This window comes from Peromyscus eremicus, chromosome 16_21, assembly GCF_949786415.1.
Source record: "Peromyscus eremicus chromosome 16_21, PerEre_H2_v1, whole genome shotgun sequence".
Lineage (NCBI taxonomy): Eukaryota > Metazoa > Chordata > Mammalia > Rodentia > Cricetidae > Peromyscus > Peromyscus eremicus.
In genome coordinates this window covers 6,024,092-6,043,054 of record NC_081432.1, presented here as the reverse complement: position 1 = coordinate 6,043,054, position 18,963 = coordinate 6,024,092, and the positions used below count along the sequence as shown (strand labels likewise).

General features: G+C 52.3%; 1 protein-coding gene across 1 annotated transcript in view; it reads right to left on the bottom strand.

Moving 5' to 3' along the window:
* Tbc1d22b (TBC1 domain family member 22B) overlaps window positions 1-18,963 on the bottom strand; it is a 61,046-nt gene continuing 42,083 nt past the window's right edge. The window contains exons 9-13 of the mRNA XM_059281622.1: window positions 13,748-13,854; window positions 12,955-13,030; window positions 10,351-10,478; window positions 9,949-10,044; window positions 1-808 (exon numbers count right to left, since the gene is read on the bottom strand). Of these exons, the coding sequence (XP_059137605.1) occupies window positions 680-808; window positions 9,949-10,044; window positions 10,351-10,478; window positions 12,955-13,030; window positions 13,748-13,854 (536 nt within the window). The 3' untranslated portion in view covers window positions 1-679. The remainder of the gene's footprint in view (window positions 809-9,948; window positions 10,045-10,350; window positions 10,479-12,954; window positions 13,031-13,747; window positions 13,855-18,963) is intronic.

Here is an 18,963-nt window from a genome sequence, read left to right as displayed (position 1 = left end):
CATACACGCACACGCACACCAAATGTAAGATTCATAGAGGAGGAAAGGGAAAACGCAATTCCTAGCCCTTGAGTGTAGGCCTCTCCTCAGGGTTCTGAAGATGGTGTCTCCTCCCCCTGAGGAGGAAGGACTCACTCCTGTGACCTGGCTCAGCTGGGGCAGGAGGAGGTGAGGGGCGGGGCAGCAGGGTCTTCCGAAAACATAGTGTCTCTGACCTGTGACAAGACTAGATGAGTCACAAACAGCGACGGCCGAGAGCCTAATACCCTGTGCCTCGGGCATGAAAATGTAGAAAAAAGAAAGAAAAACAAAACCACCCGCTGGGTCCTGGGCAGAGCCAGCAGGTACACATATGGACAGTGTGGGGCAGACCTGGAGCCCCCCTCCTTTTGTCCAGGGTCTCCCGAAGGGAAAGACAATCGTCGCCTCCTCTGCCTCTCCCAGAGTCGGGCCCATCCACAGGGCACAGAATACTGACAGTGGTCCCAGACACACATCCTGAGACAACGTGGCGGATGCTGTGAGGTGAAGACCTGGGCGGTGGCGGAGGCGGCGGAGGGTGAGCTTTGTACAGCAGGAGTAATTCCTGGCCGGGGCCCACGGCTTGCACAGTGGCCACAGTGATGAAATCGCCATCAGAGATGGGGGCAGTCCAGGTCCCCGGAGGGGGAGACAGCACCTATCGGCGGTAGTGGTTGGGGGCGTCTGCAAACATGTACTTGAGTCTGTACGCCTCGGCCAGCAGCAGCCCGATCTCCTCATTGCCCCAGTGGATGGTCGGCAGGTTCTGCAGCAGCATGAGGAGGCCCTGCAAGGGGAGGGAGGCCTTCGTCTCTGCAGTCTATGGCCCAGGCCCAGGAGACCCTCTGTTACAGGGCCTGGAGTGGGGCCTTCCTCCTGGGCCACATGACCCCCAGGGTCCAGCCTTCTGCCTTCTGAACATCATGCAGTCCTGGGCCCCTTGCTCAGTCCAGGAAGTTCAACACCCCCCCATCCCCCCACCCCCGTCTCTGACACACTAACACCCACCTCTTCAAAATACTATGAGCAAAGAATGACCACAATAAAGATGGTAGAAAGAGCTGGGCAGCGGCGGCGCACACCTTTAATCCCAGCACTCGGGAGGCAGAGTTAGGCGGATCTCTGTGAGTTCGAGGCCAGCCTGGTCTACAGAACAAGATCCAGGACAGGCACCAAAACTACACAGAGAAACCCTGTCTTGAAAAACCAACCAAACAACCAAACAAAACCGCTGCTTCCAACTGCACATGCCTACTCTGGGAGTAATCCTTCAGTTGATTTCATATATCTAGCTGTTTCTTAATTGTACTTTGGATTTTTTTTTCAGATTTTATTTTATTTTTGGTTTTTTGAGACAGGGTTTCTCTGTGTAGCTCTGAGCTCTGTATAGTTTTACGCCACTATGTGGGTGCTAGGAATTGAACTCAGGACCTCCGGAAGAGCAGCCAGTGCTCTCAACTACTGAGCCACCTCTCCAGCCCCCAGATTTTAGTTTTAATTGTGTGTATGTGTATGTGAGTGTAGGTTCCCATGGAGGCCACAAGAGGGCACCAGATCCTGTGGAGCTGGAGTTATAGTAGGCTGTAGGCTTCCTGACACAGGTGCTGGGAATCAAATTTGGATCCTCTGCAAGAGCAGCACCTGCTCTAACCTGCTGAACATTTCTCCAGCCCCTGCTTTATCTTTTGAGACAAGGTCTTGTGTATCCCAGACTCATCTTAAGGTTTTTTTTTTTCTTTAAAGATTTATTTGTTTATTATGTATACAGTGTTCTGTTTGCATATATCCCTGCAGGCCAGAAGAGGGCACCAGATCTCATCACAGATGGTTGTGAGCCACAAAGTGGTTGCTGGGAATTGAACTCAGGACCTCTGGAAGAACAGCCAGTGCTCCTAACCACTGAGCCATCTCTCCAGTCCCATCTTAAGCTTTTATGTAGCCAAGGATGACTCTGAACTTCTGCTCCTCCTGCCTCCACCTCCCAAGCTGGAATTACAGATGTGTGTTCTATGCCCAGATTCATATGTTTCCTATTTACAAGTTTTCATTGCAATTTTTTCATATAGTAAGCTATTTTTTTAATCACTTAAAAAAAAAAAGTATAATCTTGCCAGGCAGTGGTGGCACACGCCTTTAATCCCTGCAAAACAAAACAAAAACAACCAACCGGGGTTGGGGATTTAGCTCAGTGGTAGAGCGCTTGCCTAGCAAGTGCAAAGCCCTGGGTTTGGTCCTCAGCTCCCAGAAAACACACACACACACACACACAACAACCAAACCAAACCAAAGTGTAGTCTTTTCTTGGCATGGTGGCTCACACCTGTAGTTCCAGCACTTGGAAGGCTGAGGCAGGAAGATGGCTACAAGTTCCAAGCCAGCCTGGACTGCGGAGCACAACTGTGTCAGAGCACAACTGTGTCAGAGCACAACTGTGTCAGAGCACAACTGTGTCAGAGCACAACTGCGTCAGAGCACAACTGCGTCAGAGCACAACTGCGTCAGAGCACAACTGTGTCAGAGCACAACTGCGTCAGAGCACAACTGTGTCAGAGCACTATCACAAATGGTGACCTTTGTGCTTGCTTCTGTAGCACTTACACTAAAACTGAAGCAATACAAAGAAAACTAGCATGGCCCCTGGTGGGGTCTGTGTGCGTGTGCGTGTGTGTGTGTGTGTGTGTGTGTGTGTGTGTGTGTGTATGTGTGTGATAATCCTCATGGTTTTCCACTCAGCCTTCACAAATGAATATTTCAAAGGAAGCAGGCCATCACACAGCTACATGCTCATTTATCTACCTATTTTCCTTTTGTTAGATCCTCAATTGGGTTCTTCATTCAAAATCATTCCTGTTGAGACTGCAGAGTGCAGCCCCTGCATTTAACACCTCCCCAATCTCACCGGTAACTGGCAGAAGCCTTTACCTGCTGCCAACACTCCAATCACAGCACCTGGTCCAAAAGGTGAGCCCAGTTCTCAGCCTCTCCGTCCAGCTACTGCCCACTGCTCCCTCTGCACACACATCCACCCGGCCACATCCACCTGTACTATGCTCATCACGGCCCACTGTTCCCATCACTGTCACTGGGGACACTCTCTTTTCTCCTCCACCTGGCAACCACTACTCAGCTTCAGCCCTGGCCCCACAAACAACTCCATGCAAGTATCCCTTAAAGGGATAGAGGTAGTCCTAAAAGGGATGGGGTAGCCCTTAAAGGGATGGAGGTAGCCCTTAAAGGGATGGGGTAGCCCTTAGAGGGATGGGGTAGCCCTTAGAGGGATGGGGGTAGCCCTTAAAGGGATGGGGTAGCCCTTAAAGGGATGGGGGTAGCCCTTAGAGGGATGGGGTAGCCCTTAGAGGGATGGGGTAGCCCTTAGAGGGATGGGGTAGCCCTTAGAGGGATGGGGTAGCCCTTAGAGGGATGGGGTAGCCCTTAAAGGGATGGGGTAGCCCTTAAAGGGATGGGGGTAGCCCTTAGAGGGATGGGGTAGCCCTTAGAGGGATGGGGTAGCCCTTAGAGGGATGGGGTAGCCCTTAGAGGGATGGGGTAGCCCTTAAAGGGATGGGGTAGCCCTTAAAGGGATGGGGGTAGCCCTTAGAGGGATGGGGTAGCCCTTAAAAGGATGGGGTAGCCCTTAAGGAAAGGTATCAAAATAACCGTGAACATGAGACTTTAGTCATCCCATTGCTGTTGCTGCTGTTTCAGGTCCTGTCTGTCTCCTTCTGTGGATGAGCGTTTTGTCTGTGTGTCTGTCTGTGTACTACGTGTGTGCCTGCTGCCCGCTGGAGGCCAGAAGAGGATCCCCTGGACCTGGAGTTACATGGTTTTAAGTCACCATGTGGGTCCTGGGAATCGAACTGGGGCATTCTTATTTTTCTAATTATAGAAATAGTCCCGGGGCTGGGGTAAAGTGCTCCCCTCAGAAGCAGGAGACCCTGAGTTTGATCCCAGCACTGGGGGAAGCTCATGTCTACACTCCCAGCACTGCAGGCAGTAGAGACGGGAGGACAGTGGGGCGGGGGCCAACCAGCCTAACCTAATGGTGAGCCCCAGTTCTCAGTGAGAGGTGAGCTGGAGAGCTGGCTCAGAGACACTTGCTGTCCTCCCAGAGGAGCTGGGTTCGATTCCCAGGACCCACATGGTGGCTTAAAACCATGTAACTCCAGGTCCAGGGGATCCTCTTCTGGCCTCCAACGGGCACCAGGCACACACGTAGTACGCAGACAGACACGCAGGCAAACATTCACACACATGAAATATTAAATTTTAAAAATCAGAAATTAAACCAAGTGTGGTGGTACATGCCTTTAATCCCCTCAGGCAGATCTCTGTGAGTTTCAGGCCAGTCTAGTCTACACAGCGAGTTCCATAGCACGTTCCAGGACAGCCAAGGCTACATAAGGAGACCCTGTCTCAAAAACTTCCTTTAGATTTGTTTATACTGTGCGGATGTATGCTCGGGTGTAGAGTGTGCAGGTCAGAGGACCACTTTCAGGAATAGGTTCTCCTCTTCTGCTGTGTGGACTCCAGAGTTTGAACTCAGTCAGGCTTGATGACAAGCACCTTTACCCGCTGAGCATCTCACTGGCCCTCCTCTACACCCCCTCTTACCAGACATTTCTAGTATTTCATAATGATTCCATGCTTTTACGTAACTTGCAAACAAAACTAACCAACATGAAGTGGTGCGCAGGAGGAGGGTGCAATTTCTGGGAGGGGAGCCACCTTTGAGTTCTAACTCTAGCTTTAGCAGAAGCTTTCTAGAAACTTCTGAATAAATCCTATCCCTGGTCAAGCGCTTATCCCTCTTCCCTCACAAAGAGGATTAGCTGTAAGGAGCCACTCTGCCACCTGGTGGCAACGCTTGGAACTGCAGCTTTCTTTCCACCTCTCCCTGTTCTCACCCCACCTCAGCTTAGCATAACGTTACAAAAAGTGGAAAACAGTCTTCAGATAAAGATGGAGAAGCCAAATAACCACAGCCAAGGGACAGAGGTGCTGGTCACAAGTCAGGTGCTCTTAGCCTGGGTGACAGAGAGGCCTTGCCAGAGTTGGACTGAAGATTTTCTACCAAGCAGTTCCTCAGGAGCCACAAGCAGGGTGCGCTGTCAGGTGCCTAGGGCAGGGTGGGCGGGCGGGCGGGCGGGCGTGTGTGTGTGTGTGTGTGTGTGTGTGTGTGTGTGTGTGTGTGTGTGTGTGTGTGTGTGTGTGAGTGTGTGTGTGTGTGTGTGTCTGTCTGTCTGTCTGTCTGTCTATAGGGCACTCACCGAGGGAAGCCGGCAACTGCCTTTCAGAGAGAGCACTGGCTCAGGCACCTGCTGGGGACCCAAGCTTCCCAAAGGAAAGGGAGCAGGGCCAAGAGGGGCTGGAGGAGGAGCAGACGGAGGCCAGAGGAGTGAGTACCGGCTGCTCTTGCAAACGATTCTAGGGTTCCCAGCACCCACGTGATGGGTGATGGCTCACCATCTGTAATTCCAGCTCCAAGGGATCCGATGCCCTTCCTCTTCTGAACATCACAGGTACCAGCACATATGTGGTACATGCATACGTGCAGGCAAGGCACTCATACACATTAGATAAATAAACCTAAACAAAAAAAAATTTTTTTTTAAATAAATCTGCCGGGCGGTGGTGGCGCACGCCTTTGATCCCAGCACTCGGGAGGCAGAGGCAGGCAGATCTTTGTGAGTTCGAGGCCAGCCTGGTCTACAAACCAAGATCCAGGAAAGGCGCAAAGCTACACAGAGAAACCCTGTCTCAAAAAAACCAAAACTTTTTAGAAGGAATTAACAGAAAATGGACTTAAAAGGTGGCAAAACAGGGCTGGAGAGATAGCTCAGTGGTTAAGAGCACTGACTGTTCTTCCAGAGGACCAGGGTTCAATTCCCAGCATCCAAATGGCAGCTAACAACTGTCTCTAACTCCAAGATCTAACACCCTCACATAGACATACATGCAGGCAAAACACCAATGCACATAAAATAAAAATAAATTATTTTTGAAAAGGCGACAAAACCTATCTGATTAAGACATCATGTATAGAATCACTGCAATATCCAAGTGTTCTTTGTGGATATGGGGTGGACTCAGGGGCCTAACACACCTTCCTAAGCAGGTAAGGACATGGTAACGGTCCCTTAATGGCTCTTGTTCACATGTCTAAGAGCTTTGGCCTTTCTCAGGCAAACCCTCTATTCCCAGGGTTCCCTCCACCCTTCTTCTGGGCAGGATTCAGAGTGGCACTTTACCAAATGTCTGTGACTGCACTTGGGCAGTGGAGGATGGATTTATTTACACACACTCCGTGCCTGAGGCCTAGGACATCCCATCGCCTTGCACTGTTTTATTTAAGAATTCTGACTGGCTTAAGCCTGGTGGTGCACACCTGCAGTTCCAGCACTCTGGGAGCTTAGGGGCGGGGTGGGGCGGGGCAGGTGGGGTGGGAAGAGGAGGAGAGTCGTTCAGGGCCAACCTTGGTTACATAGTCAGTCTGAGGCCAGCCTGGGCTACATGAAACCCTATCTAAAACTGCACACACAGCTTCCCTGAGGCTGCCTGACACCATCCCAGTGACTCCCTGCTGATTCTCTTATGTGCCTTTAAAGGGACTCTGATCCCTAGGCCTCGGCCCCTCGCTCAGTGCTTCTCCTCATGAGCTGAGCGGTGAGGCCAGAGGGCACTTGCCCTGGCCAGTCCTAGAGTGAACAAGATGGTTTCCTGGACCACAGAGCGAGCAGCCAGCCTCTGCTGGGTTCGGGTGAGGCCGGAACTAAGTGCTTCTCAGTGAGCTACTTGTTCTGTTCAGGGGAGCGGTCTGCCAGCGTGCCCACAGTCTGGCACAGCTCGCACACTTCTGGATTTCTGGTTTGGGAGATGTTTCCCTCCTGCCCCAGGAGCTCGTGCATGTCTGGCTGTGCTAAGGTGCGGTAGCACTACCCACGGGAGGTGGCAGCACTACCCACGGGAGGCCTGTCAATTTCCCGGGGCACAGAACTCAGGACTTCCCGTCCAGGGTTTGAATCAACTACCTCTGAGAAGTCTTCCCGAGTCCCACGTCCACAACCTGCCTCAGTGGTGCTAAAGGGTGGGGGCAGAAACCACAGGCTGCAGCTAATCTCTCGGCTCTCCAGGCCCGGTTGCTATTGCTGGTGTAGCCTTGGCTTGGAAGGGCTGAAAATCCACCTTAGCTACGGATTTGGTGCCTAGTGGAGCCTGACTCCCAGATGGGGTGGGACCAGAGTCACTTCCCCCCTCACCCCCACACCCCTGCCAGCCCATCTCCAAAGAGTGAGCAGAGCAGGCCAGGGAGAGACAAGCAGAGCCCGACCTCAGGACTGAGGTTGTGGATGTGGTAAACGGGGTCAACTTCCCCGTCTTAGACAAACCCCAAGGTCTCCCCAGAACTCAGCTCCTGGAGTAGTGCACTTGCCTAGCGAGTAGGGCCTGAGTTTAATTCCAGCATTACGATCAACAAACTCTTCTTAAAAAGCAGCTTTGGCCGGGCAGTGGTGGCACACGCCTTTAATCCCAGCACTCGGGAGGCAGAGCCAGGCGGATCTCTGTGAGTTCGAGGCCAGCCTGGACTACCAAGTGAGTTCCAGGAAAGGCGCAAAGCTACCCAGAGAAACCCTGTCTCGAAAAACCCAAAAAAAAAAAAAGCAGCTTTGTTCTGCTCCTGCCTCACCAGCGACACAGAGCGGCGTCCTTCCCTCCCCCTCCCTCTTCCTCTCCCTCTTCCTCTCAGAGCCTTCCCTTGGACTGCGGACTGTGCTCCCTGCCAGGACACAGAGCCTTCCCTCAGGACCCAGTCCTGCTGACGTCCTCCGCATGGCTGGCTGGAGCTTCACTGACTGCTCCTCTATTGGCAAACCCCGGGCATAGCTCAGCCTGGGGACGAGTTCGGGGAAGGGCTCGCTGTCAGTCGCATTAGGTCAGGTGGAAAGTGGACATCTCGGCCCTCACAGGCTCTTGCGTAGCCTCTCCCGAGAGTCCCTTTGCTTATCAGCTTCTAGGCTCTGCACAGGCACCAGAGGCCTTTCTAGGCCTTCCACTGCCAGCCCAGCCACCCTGTACTCCTAGGGGCAGGCCTGGCAAGTCCGGCCCACCTGCTACTGCACGTGGCAGTCATGACATCTTAACTGCCGAGCCTTTCCCCAGCCCCAAACCAAAGGTTTCTGAACTCATGTGTCCAGTCCACCGTGTCTCTTAGAACCTGGGACACTACCACCACCATCTACCCATTTACTGGCCTAGTTATCTCCACTTGTATATTTAAAGTTCCTTTTCTTTCTCTTCTCTTGCAGCAGGGCCTCCTGTAGCCCAGCTGACCTCAAACTTGCTATGCAGCCGAAGATACAGTTGAACCCGATACTTCCCTGAATGCTGGCATTACAGTGCATACCACCACCCAGTCTGACCTTTCAAACTCAACATTCTCCACACCAAATCCCTGCTCTCCCTACACATGTACCCCACTGCACCCAGGAGTCATTCTGATCCATTTCTCTCTGTCAGTCCAAACCCAGCTGTGGTGGTTTGAAAGAAAATGGCCCCCAAAGGAAGTGGCACTATTAGGAGGTGTGGCCTTGTTGGAGGAAGTGTGTCACTGTGGGGGCGGGCTTTGAGGTCCCTTTTCTCAAGCTTCCCTCAGTGTGACAGTCAGTGGACTTCCTGCTGCCTCTGAGTCAACATGTAAGGGCTCTCAGCTCCAGCACCATACCTGCCTGCACACCATCATGATGATAATGGACTGAACCTCTGAAACTGTGAGCAAGCCACCTCTATTAAATGTTTTCTTTATAAGAGTTGCCGTGGTCATGGTGTCGCTTCACAGCAACAGGAACCTAACTAGAGCCAGGCAGTGGTGACACATGCCTTTAATCCCAGCACTCGGGAGGCAGAGCCAGGCAGATCTCTGGGAGTTCAAGGCCAGCCTGGTCTACAGAGTTAGATCCAGGACAGGCACCAAAGCTACACAGAGAAACCCTGTCTCGAAAACAAACAAACAAACATATAAATAAATAAAAACCTAACTAAAACAGAAGCCCATCAAAGAACCTGGGCTCTACTTGCAAAAGGCCCCAAACACGGCCACTTTCCCTCCACTATGACCACCCATGACCACATGCCCCTTGGAGAATTACTGCAGTGTCCAGGGCGGCTGCTGTGTCCACACTCCCCACATCCAGAGGCTACCCAGAAGCCAGAGCGGTCTTTAAGATCATGCCCACTCCTAAGAACCCGGGGGTGCTCACAGCAGCTGCCAAGGCCTTCCTGAGTCTCTGACCTGACCTCACCCCGCTCTTCCATTGGCCGCCATGCTTCAGGCCTCAGTCCACAATCCTCCAACAGCCAGGCATGCAGCTGATTTAAGGCCTCTGCACGGGCCACTCCCTCTACCCTAGCGGCCGCACGGCTTGCTCCCTTACCTCCTCAAGCCTTTGCTGAAATGTTACCTTCTCGGCGAGCCTACCCTGACTACTTCATTTGAAACTGTAGTCTCCCTTCTACACCAAGGACCCCTGCTGGACTGTGCAGGACCCTGAAGCAATGCACACTGATCACCCGGCATCTCTGAGCCTCCAGAGCTGTCAGCTGCCTGTCTTCCCTCAGCACGTGGGCTGTGAGAACAGCCCTCTGCCTGCTTCTCTTCCCAGGATGCCCTGGGTCTCAATGGTGACTCTCGGGGCAGGTCTGGAATCAACCCTTGCCAATGAATGAATGAGGGATTTCTCGGGTCTGGGCAGCCACTCTCCAGCCTTTTGGGGACAACGATCCTTCTCACTGGGAAGACCTCAGGCCCCGGGGACGTCTTGCCCACTGGAGGGCAGTCTCCCCTGAGTACCCCTCCCTTCCACTCCCAGACAAGCATCTGTGGTAGCACCTTCTCTCCTCACACGCCAAGGACTCACTCCCCCGGCCACGCACCTGGAAGTCTTCCTCATCCAAAATCTCCTTCCGCCACTTGATCAGGAAGGCCGCGCACACGTAGAGGTGGAAGTGCGAGAACCCTTCGGGCTCAGACTGGGAGAGAAAGGAAGAGTCAGGCAGGGCTCGGAGCCCCAACAGGAGCCCACGGTGGGCCTCACGTCCGAGCCATCGAGGTGGGACACCCAGCCCAGCGCCCGTTCTATGACAGCAGACACACAACTGAAGGCAGATGGAGACTTTCAAGCCACCACACTTGAGAGGGAGCTGGCCACAGGGAGCTGGCCACTGGAGCTGGCCACAGGGAGCTGGCCACGGGGAGCTGGCCACGGGGAGCTGGCCACGGGGAGCTGGCCACGGGGAGCTGGCCACGGGAGCTGGCGAGGAAGGGTGCCTCCGTACCTGGTAGGTGTCCCACAGGCGGATGGTGCAGCGCAGAGGGAGTTCCCGCATCAGCAGGTTGTTCATCCACCGAAAGGCAAACTGCAGGTATTCCACCTCGTACCTCCTGAAGTGACTGTGTACCTGCTCTGGAAGGGACACGAGTCAGGAGCTGCTCCGGCCACGACGCAAGGGACGGGAGGTGAACTTGGCTGCTGGGCCTCATTACACCTCAGGGCAGGGCCAGACCGGTAAGGATGGCCAACAAAGGTGGAGACAGGGTTTCTCTGTGTAGTTTTGCACCTGTCCTGGAACTCACTCTGTAGACCAGGCTGGCCTCGAATTCACAAGAGATCCTCCTGCCTCTGCCTCTGAGTGCTGGGATTACAGGCGTGCACCACCACACCTGATTATTTCTTTTCTTTTTTGGGAGGGAGGAGATTCTTCTGCACACTCAGTAGAAATCAGCTGCCATCTGCACTTAGTTCCTGCCCCTGAACATGTACAGTACCCTGAGCAAGTTAAACAAGCTGGTCCCTATCCTGATGACGGCTTTGGGAGTAACGCTGGGTGGTTGGGGTTTCTGGTATTTACTTGCATTGTTTTTATCATGTGTCTGCATGTGGGTCTGTGCACATGAGTGCAGTCAGACATCAGATTCCTGGAGTTATTAACAGTTGTGAGGCACCTCATGCGGGTGCTCAGAACTGATCGTGGGTCCTCTAGAACAGCAGCAAGTGCTCATAACCAAAGAGCCATCTCTCCAGCCCCCTTGACGGATGGTTTTAAATCACCGTCTTCTCATTTACAAAATGGGATAATGAGGGCCAGCAAGATGACTCCGGGAGTAAAGGCACCCACAGCTTGTGGGGTTTGCTGCAGCTCTTGCAGTCTTAAAGTTTTTATAATGAGAAAGTATACAAGAAACAAGGATGTGGTACACATTTATTTAGTGTGAGTGTGGTTGGTGTGTATATGTGTGTGTGGTTGATGTGTGTGTATGTGGTTGGGGTGTGTATGGTTGGCTAGTGTGTGTTTGTGTGTATGGTTGATGTGTGTGTGGTTGGGGTATGTGTGGTTATGTATGTGTGTGGCTGGCTGGCTGGGGTGTGTGTGTGTGTGTGTGTGTGTGTGTGTGGTCTTGGAGGGGTCAGAGGACAACTTGCTCTCTCCTACTATGAGGATGAGGCTTGGCAGAAAGTTTAATTGAGTGAACCAGCTCCTTGGCCCAGTGTTCCACTACTTTTAAGTTCCATGCCTTTACTGACCTGGGCCACGGGGGAAAAAAGACACACAGCAGCAGAAACCACTGACTTTACCCAGTGATATCCAACTGATGGCTAACCCGGGAAGCCACTCAGCCCCTCAAAAGAGGCCAGCATGCGCCACATACAAGCTCAGGGAAGCGATGGGCCTCTCTGGAAGCTGGCAGCTGGGGCAGAGCGGTGAGACTCAAGGGAAAAGCACTCCATCCACCGTGACACAACACTAATGTGAGAACACATGAAAGTGGAAGCCTAGGCCATGGGAAGACAGAGGGAGCAAGACAAACCAAGACTGTTTGCACGGTAAGAGAACCTGAGGAAGCAGTGAGCGTGGAAGGAGGGAGGATCTGCCAGAGGGGCGGGAGCAGAAAGTCCCGCAGGACAGAGGTCTGCAGTGACCAGCAGGCTTTAAGAAGCCACCACAGCCGGGGGTGGGGGTGGTGGTGGTGGTGGTGGTGGTGGTGATGCACACCTTTAATCCCAGCACTTGGGAGGCAGAGGCAGGAGGATGTCTCTGAATTCCAGGCCAGCCTGGTCTCCTGGCCAGAGAGTTGCAGGACAGCCAGGCCTACACGGAGAAACCCTGTGTCAAAAAACAAAACAAAACAAACAGAAGAGGAGGAGGAGGAGGAGGAGGAGGAGGAGGAGGAGGAGGAGGAGGAAGAGGAAGAGGAAGAGGAGGAGGAGGAAGCAGAAGCCACTCCAAGCTCACTGGTCTAAGAGACCTCAGGTCACAGGTCCCCTGCCAGGTCCACAATGCAGGGAACACCCCCGCCCCACCCCCATCTCTCTGGCCACTGAACCCTTGACCCCAGGGCTTCCTGGCCACTCCTCCAAGCACCTGCTCCTCCCAGATCCCTGCCTGGGTGGGGGCTGGGTTTGTACTGAGGTTCCCAGCGGAGTGTGGGAGGTCCCACTGGGGTGCCAGCCAGATTTGGGGAGCCTACATGAAGCCTAGGATGTCACCGAATGACAGACAAGGTCAGCCCCAAAGGTGGGTGCTAAAGGCAATGGGAAGCCACTGGTGGTTCTAATCAGAAGAGGGGCATGGCCAGAGCACCGCTCTAGAAAACCAGTCCATGAAAGAGGACCAAGAGAATGTAAGTCCTTCTAGGAGGAGGTGTAGACAGCAAACGGCCTGGACCAGGGCTGTGGACTAAGGGGAGGGGGTGACCAGGGCAGAGCCGCGGGGGGACTGAGAACCTAGTGCCAGAAATGAGGTTGGACAGACCTTGGGACAAGGCAGACCTCACAGCCTTCCTGCTGAGTCAGTGCTGCAAAGACAGGGGGTCACGGCAAGGATGGGGGGGGGGGGGGCACCCTGGGCAACTGCTGGAGAAGTCTGGGCCTCTCCACCTACCATCGATCCGGCTGACAAGCTCCTCCAGTGCCTTGACCTTCTTCTGGATCCCTGGCTGTGCAAAGGTGTAATTATCCTGCAAAGGACACAGAGCCTGGGGTCAGAGTGTCCAGACCAGCTGCCTACCACACCGAGAGCTCATGCAGACACAGGCTGCCCTGCTGCCATTGCTGATCTGGGGTGTGCGTGTGCGTGTGTGTGCGTGTGTGTGTGTGTGTGTGTGTGTGTGTGTGTGTGTGTTACACAGGCCACGGTAATCTTGACTATCACTCCTCATCTTGTCTTTTGAGATAGGGTCTCACTGAGACTGGAGCTCACAGAGGAGGGTGGTACCTCTCCAGTGGCAGGGATTAGGCTCAGGTTCACTTTATTAGCTGAGCCATCTCCCCGGTCCCTGAAGCACATTTATAAGTGACCTAATCCCTCTGTCCTCCACGAACACCTGCCCTCATTCGCACACACCCACACACAGACACACGACTAAAAACAGAATAAACGTATTTGAAAGTTCACCAGTGCTAACAGCTGGTGACAGGCTTTAGAAAACAAAGGGATTCATAAAACTGCAGCACGGGGTGGAAGGCGGATGGAGCCCGGTACGGTGGTTGACCACGGGATCTGGGGAATCAGTACAGAGCAAGGGCTCTCTCTGAGGACAGCTAGTGTAGCATGGTGGTCTCCTCAGATCACTGTCCAGTGAACCTAACAGGAGGGGCAGAGGGGCACTGGCAGGGGATGGCCCTGCCGGACACAGAAGGCTAAGGGAGCCCTGGCCCTGGCTGGGGCCGCTCACCTGGATCCCATCCAGCAGCTTGCTCATACACCAAAAGCTGTCCGCTTCAATGCTTCGCAGCATGTCCTGAGACAAGTTGGTCACATCAAAGTTCTCCACATCCTCTTCTGTAAAACAGAAGGTGAAGAAAATCCAGAGCCTTACGTAAAAATCTACTGTGGTCCATGGTGTGCCTCGTGTAGTTCCCAGAGATCTCATGGTAACGCTGACCGGGCCATTTCTCACTCCAGCCCAGCACACCTTGCTCTTCCTTGGCATTTACCACTTAGATTTTTAAGAAAATGACCACTCAGGACTTTTGCTCAATGAGCTACACCGAGCTCAACCCAAGGAATGGTCTGGAAAAATTCTTTGATTACAGATGTTCAGTGAACTGTCTACCACGCTCATAGGACAGCTGGGTAGGAGCCCTTGTTCAACATAGGGACGGACTCCCTGAACGCTGCCATTAGACTTAGCACAATGTGGGAGCCTCTGGGACTTAATTCCATCATGCTGGTATTTCTCACTGATACAGGATACACACACACACACACACACACACACACACGGGAGTTTTGTAGACAAATGAGAAACACTGTATTTCTACTATCACCATCTTGGAGACTCAGCAAGACCATAATAGCCATAGCATACAAAAGGATACCAAGAGTTACAAGAAAGAGTCGGTAAGCTTGAGCACAGGGCCTCTTTTAGAGAGGACTACTAACTTAAGTGAGTGTGTGTGAGCGGGTGTATGTGTGTGTTCATGCGCGCATGTTTATATGCCATGTATGTGTAGGGACATGCAGAGGCCAGAGAGGGTGTCCGATCCCTGCATGGAGTTACAGGCAGGGCAGTTGTGGGTACTGGAACTGAACTCAGGTCCTCTGGAAGAGCAGGAAGCTCTCTTAACCACTGAGTCATCTCTCCAGCCCAAATGTCTACTAACTCCGCACGGAGATTCCAGTTAGTAGCAGGGGTGAGAGGCTGTCTGCTCCAAGGCCCAAGCAGAGGAGACTAAGAAACTCAAAGAAGGCCAAGGGTGTCCCCTTTGTGGGGCATCTTTAACCAGCTCTCCCTGCCTATGCCCTTCGGCTCTGCACGAAAGGCAGCTTTTCTCCTCAGACCCATCAGCACTGTTTGAAGTGTCCACTGCATGCATTCCCTTGTGCCAGGGAGACGCGGTCAGCTGACTGACAAAACACATTCAGAATCCCATCCTTTCATCCATGGGAATTACAGAGACCTTTATCCACAAGGCTTCACAACACTTAACAGTTCCTGGAGTCCCGTTCTGCGTGTATCATGACAGAGCACGTATGTGGAGGTCAAAGGAAAACTTGTGGAAGCCAGTTCTCTCCTAACACATAGGTCCAGGGGATTGAACTCGGGTCCTCAGACTTGGCAGCAGGCCCCTTTACCCGATGAGCCATCTCACCTTCCCAAGAACTGTTCTGTTGTAGGTTTTACGAACATCAAGGGCTACTTAGGGACAGCACAGACGGGGGGGGGGGGGGGGGGGGGGGGCACGGACACGGGACAGGACGGGACGGGACACGGACGATGTTGGAGACAGTAGACTACTCGTCAGAAAAGCTAGGATGGCCAGAGTTAATATCTGTAAAGTGATAACCTCCATGCCTTGCACACAGTAGGCACACAGATTACATTAGATGAGGTTTTTCAGGAATGATGAGCTGCATTTATAATGCAGTATGATGCAGAAAGCATGTCATGGCTTTAATGGGAGAGCAAGGAGTAACATTGTTCACGGGAGACTCCCAACTGCTGCCCACGTGGCATCCGAGCGTGCTTCCCGAGCAGAGGCAGAACAGAACACACCTCTGGCCTACTGTGCCTGCTCCCCAGGTGCTGGGAAGAAAGGATTTCATTCTTTAAGTTCTCCTGGAGGTAGTGGTGCACGCCTTTAATCCCAACACTCAAGAGGCAGAGGCAGGCAGATCTCTGAGTTTGAGGCCAGTCTAGTCCACAGAGAGAGTTCCAGGACAGGCTCCAAAGCTACCCAGAGAAACCCTGTCTCAGAAAAAAAAAAAAAAAAAAAAAAAGTACACTGTTTTTGAGGGGGAGCCACATTGACCTTTTATCACCAAAAATCAATAAAAATTTTGTAAAACAATACTAACCTTACAGAAATGAAGAATCAGATAACATACAAAGATCCAACAGAGAAATTAAAATCTAAGAAATATCATTTCTCTAAGGTAAGAACTCTTATGCAGTAGTTTTGGAAGGCCATATGCGTTATTCAGCAGACTCCACGCAGTCTTCCTGCTGTGCCCTATTATGTTCCTAGGGTCCCCCAGGCTTCTGTGCAGACCTCTAGCTCACTCCTGCTCAGTGGGCCTCCACTCGTCTGGATTCCTCCAGGGGTGTGAACCCAGTCTGCCTCCACCGCTCACAATCACAAATACTGCCCAGAGAACGGCTCCAGGGCCTGGGCTCCTGGCAGCTCCTTCCTCGCCAGTGGGCACAAGACTCACTAACCCATCCTTGGCAACAGCTCCCCAGGTATGAAACAGGGGTGCGAGGTTCAGACAAGACCACACCCCCTCTCCTCACACATTTCCCAAAGGAAAATACAGAGCTTCATAATCATTTATTTTTATTTTTTTAACCCTTTACTTTAAAGTAAGATTTTTTACTTTAAAGTAAGATTTTCTTACTTTATACATATGAATACATATATGTGCACCATGTGCATGCCTGGTGCCCAGCTGCCAAAAATGGCACAGAATCCTTTAGAACGTGAGTTATGGAGGATTGTGAGTCACCATGTAGGTGTTGGGAATTGAACCTGGGTCTCTGCAAGAGCAACAATGAAAAACAAAAATGCTCTAATGTGGCTAAGTCATCGTCTACCCTTAATTCACCTTTATTTTGTGGGTATCTGGCCTGCATGTGTATCTGTGCACCATGTGGATTCCTGGGGACTGTAGTTACAGACGGTTGTGAGCTGCCACATGGGTGCTGGGAACTGATCCAGGGACTCAGCACAGGCACACTACTGAGCTCTCTCTCCAGGGCTGTTTTCATTTTCAGCTGCGTGCCCATGTGGGGGACACAGCTGTGGCAGGCAGAGAACACCTTTCAGGAGTCAGTTCCCTCCGTCCACCCTGCTGAGGGGGGGTCTCTCCTGTTCCTGCCTGTTGCATATTCCAGGCGATTCTCCTGTCTCTGCCTTCCCATCCCACTGAAGGCATGCTGTATTGCAGATACACGTCACCACATCTGGCATCATCTTCCATGGGTTCTGGGGATCTGAACTCAGGTGGCTGGGCTTGCTCAGCAAGTGTTTTCATCTGCTGGTCATCTCGCCAGGTCAATGATTTTTTTTTTTTAAAGACTTATTTATTTATTATGTATACAGCATGTATGATTGCAGGCCAGAAGAGGGCACCAGATCTCGTTACAGATGGCTGTGAGCCACCACGTGGTTGCTGGGAATTGAACTCAGGACCTCTGGAAGAGCAGTTAGTGCTCTTAACCTCTGGCCATCTCTCCAGGCCCTGATTTTTTTTTTAAAGATTTATTTATTTATTATGTATACAGTGTTCTGCCTGCATGTATGACTGCAGGCCAGAAGAGGGTACCAGATCTCATTATAGATGGTTGTGAGCCACCATGTGGGTGCTGGGAACTAAACTCAGGACCTTTGGAAGAGCAGCCAGTGCTCTTAACATCTGAGCCATCTCTCCAGCCCCAATAATTTCTTAAAATTCTATAATTTTAATATTTTTATTATTTATTATTATTTTGTGATAGCGTTTTGTTACACCATCAAGGCTGTCCTCAAACCTATGATCCTCCTGCCTCTGCCTCCTAAGGGCTGGGATTACAGATGTGTGCCACTGTGTCCAATCTTCTAGTAAACTGGGGTCCTTTTCAACCTGGTCGCTTTAGCATTCTAGCACACTACAAGCGGGGCCGGCGAGCACACAGAGCAGAGCAACAGAGACAGTGGAGGCCCCGGAGACAACAGGGTCGGGCTGCCTCCCAGACCTACCGCCTGCCGTGCTTCGTGGTGAAGGGTTCCCTCTGAAGCCAGGCTGCAGAACTCAGTCTGGGCTGTGCCTCTCACTGTCTCGGTCACTCTGGACGTAGCACCGCTTTCTGTCCCTCAGCTCATCATCTGTTAGCGAGCAGTGACACCAGTGCCAGCCCGGGGACGAGGCGAGGACTGTTAAATGTGCGGTGCTAACCACTGCTGGCCTGGAACAAGCTACACAGCTGTGGCCGGGATTCTACGATCATCACTAGGGAAGGACAAACATACCACTGTCTGGTTGGAGCCACTGACATCTGCTCCCTATTATTTGAAGCCACACTGAATCTGAGAGACAAACCCACCACCCCAAAGTATACCTAAAAAGTAAGTCAAAACCAGGTGGTGATGGCGCATGCCTTTAATCCCAGCACTCACAGGCTGAGGGAGGTGGATCTCTGTGAGTTCAAGGCCAATCTGGCCTACAGAGTGAGTTCCAGAACAGCCTACACAAAGAAACCTTGTCTTGGGGGAAAAAAAAGTCAAATTTCAAAGTTCTTTTTTCATTTTAATTTATTTGTGTGTATGTGGTGTGTGCACACATACACATATTGTGTGTGTGTAAGCGTATGCACAGCAGTACCACAATGCTCATGTGGAGGTCAGAGGACAACCTGGAGGAGTTGGTTCTCTCTGTCCACCATATGGATTCCAGGACTGAACTCAGGTCCTAAGGCTGGTGGCAAGCCCCCTCACCTGAGGAGTCACCTCACCAGTCCTACTTCCCAGCCTTCTGTTCCTATCCTTTGGTTTTAAGCAGGAAAAATCACATTTAACAAGGAGTCACAAGTTGGCAAGGTGCTCACCCAGTAACCGTACCATCTCCAAACCTTCAGCTATGCTGGGGCAAAGGGACTACAGATGAAGTGAACCCTGTCTGGGGGCCTCAGGTTGGGGGGCTGTGGTCAGCCATGTGCCCTTGACATTCACTGGTGGTGGGATAGCTCACTGCACTTCCTGATGGTGGGTGTGCATAGCTCTTCTCTGCCTATGGGGAGGATGGAGCTGAGCACACTGGGAATAGCAGCAGAGAGGGAGGAGCGGGCTCTGAAGGGCTTCACTCAGCATAAACAATCTGTTCAGAAGGATCATTAACCGTCCACTTGAGGAAACTCCACACATAATTGGAGCTCAACAGGAAAGCTCGCCAGCCTCTCTGCCTCAGGCGAGG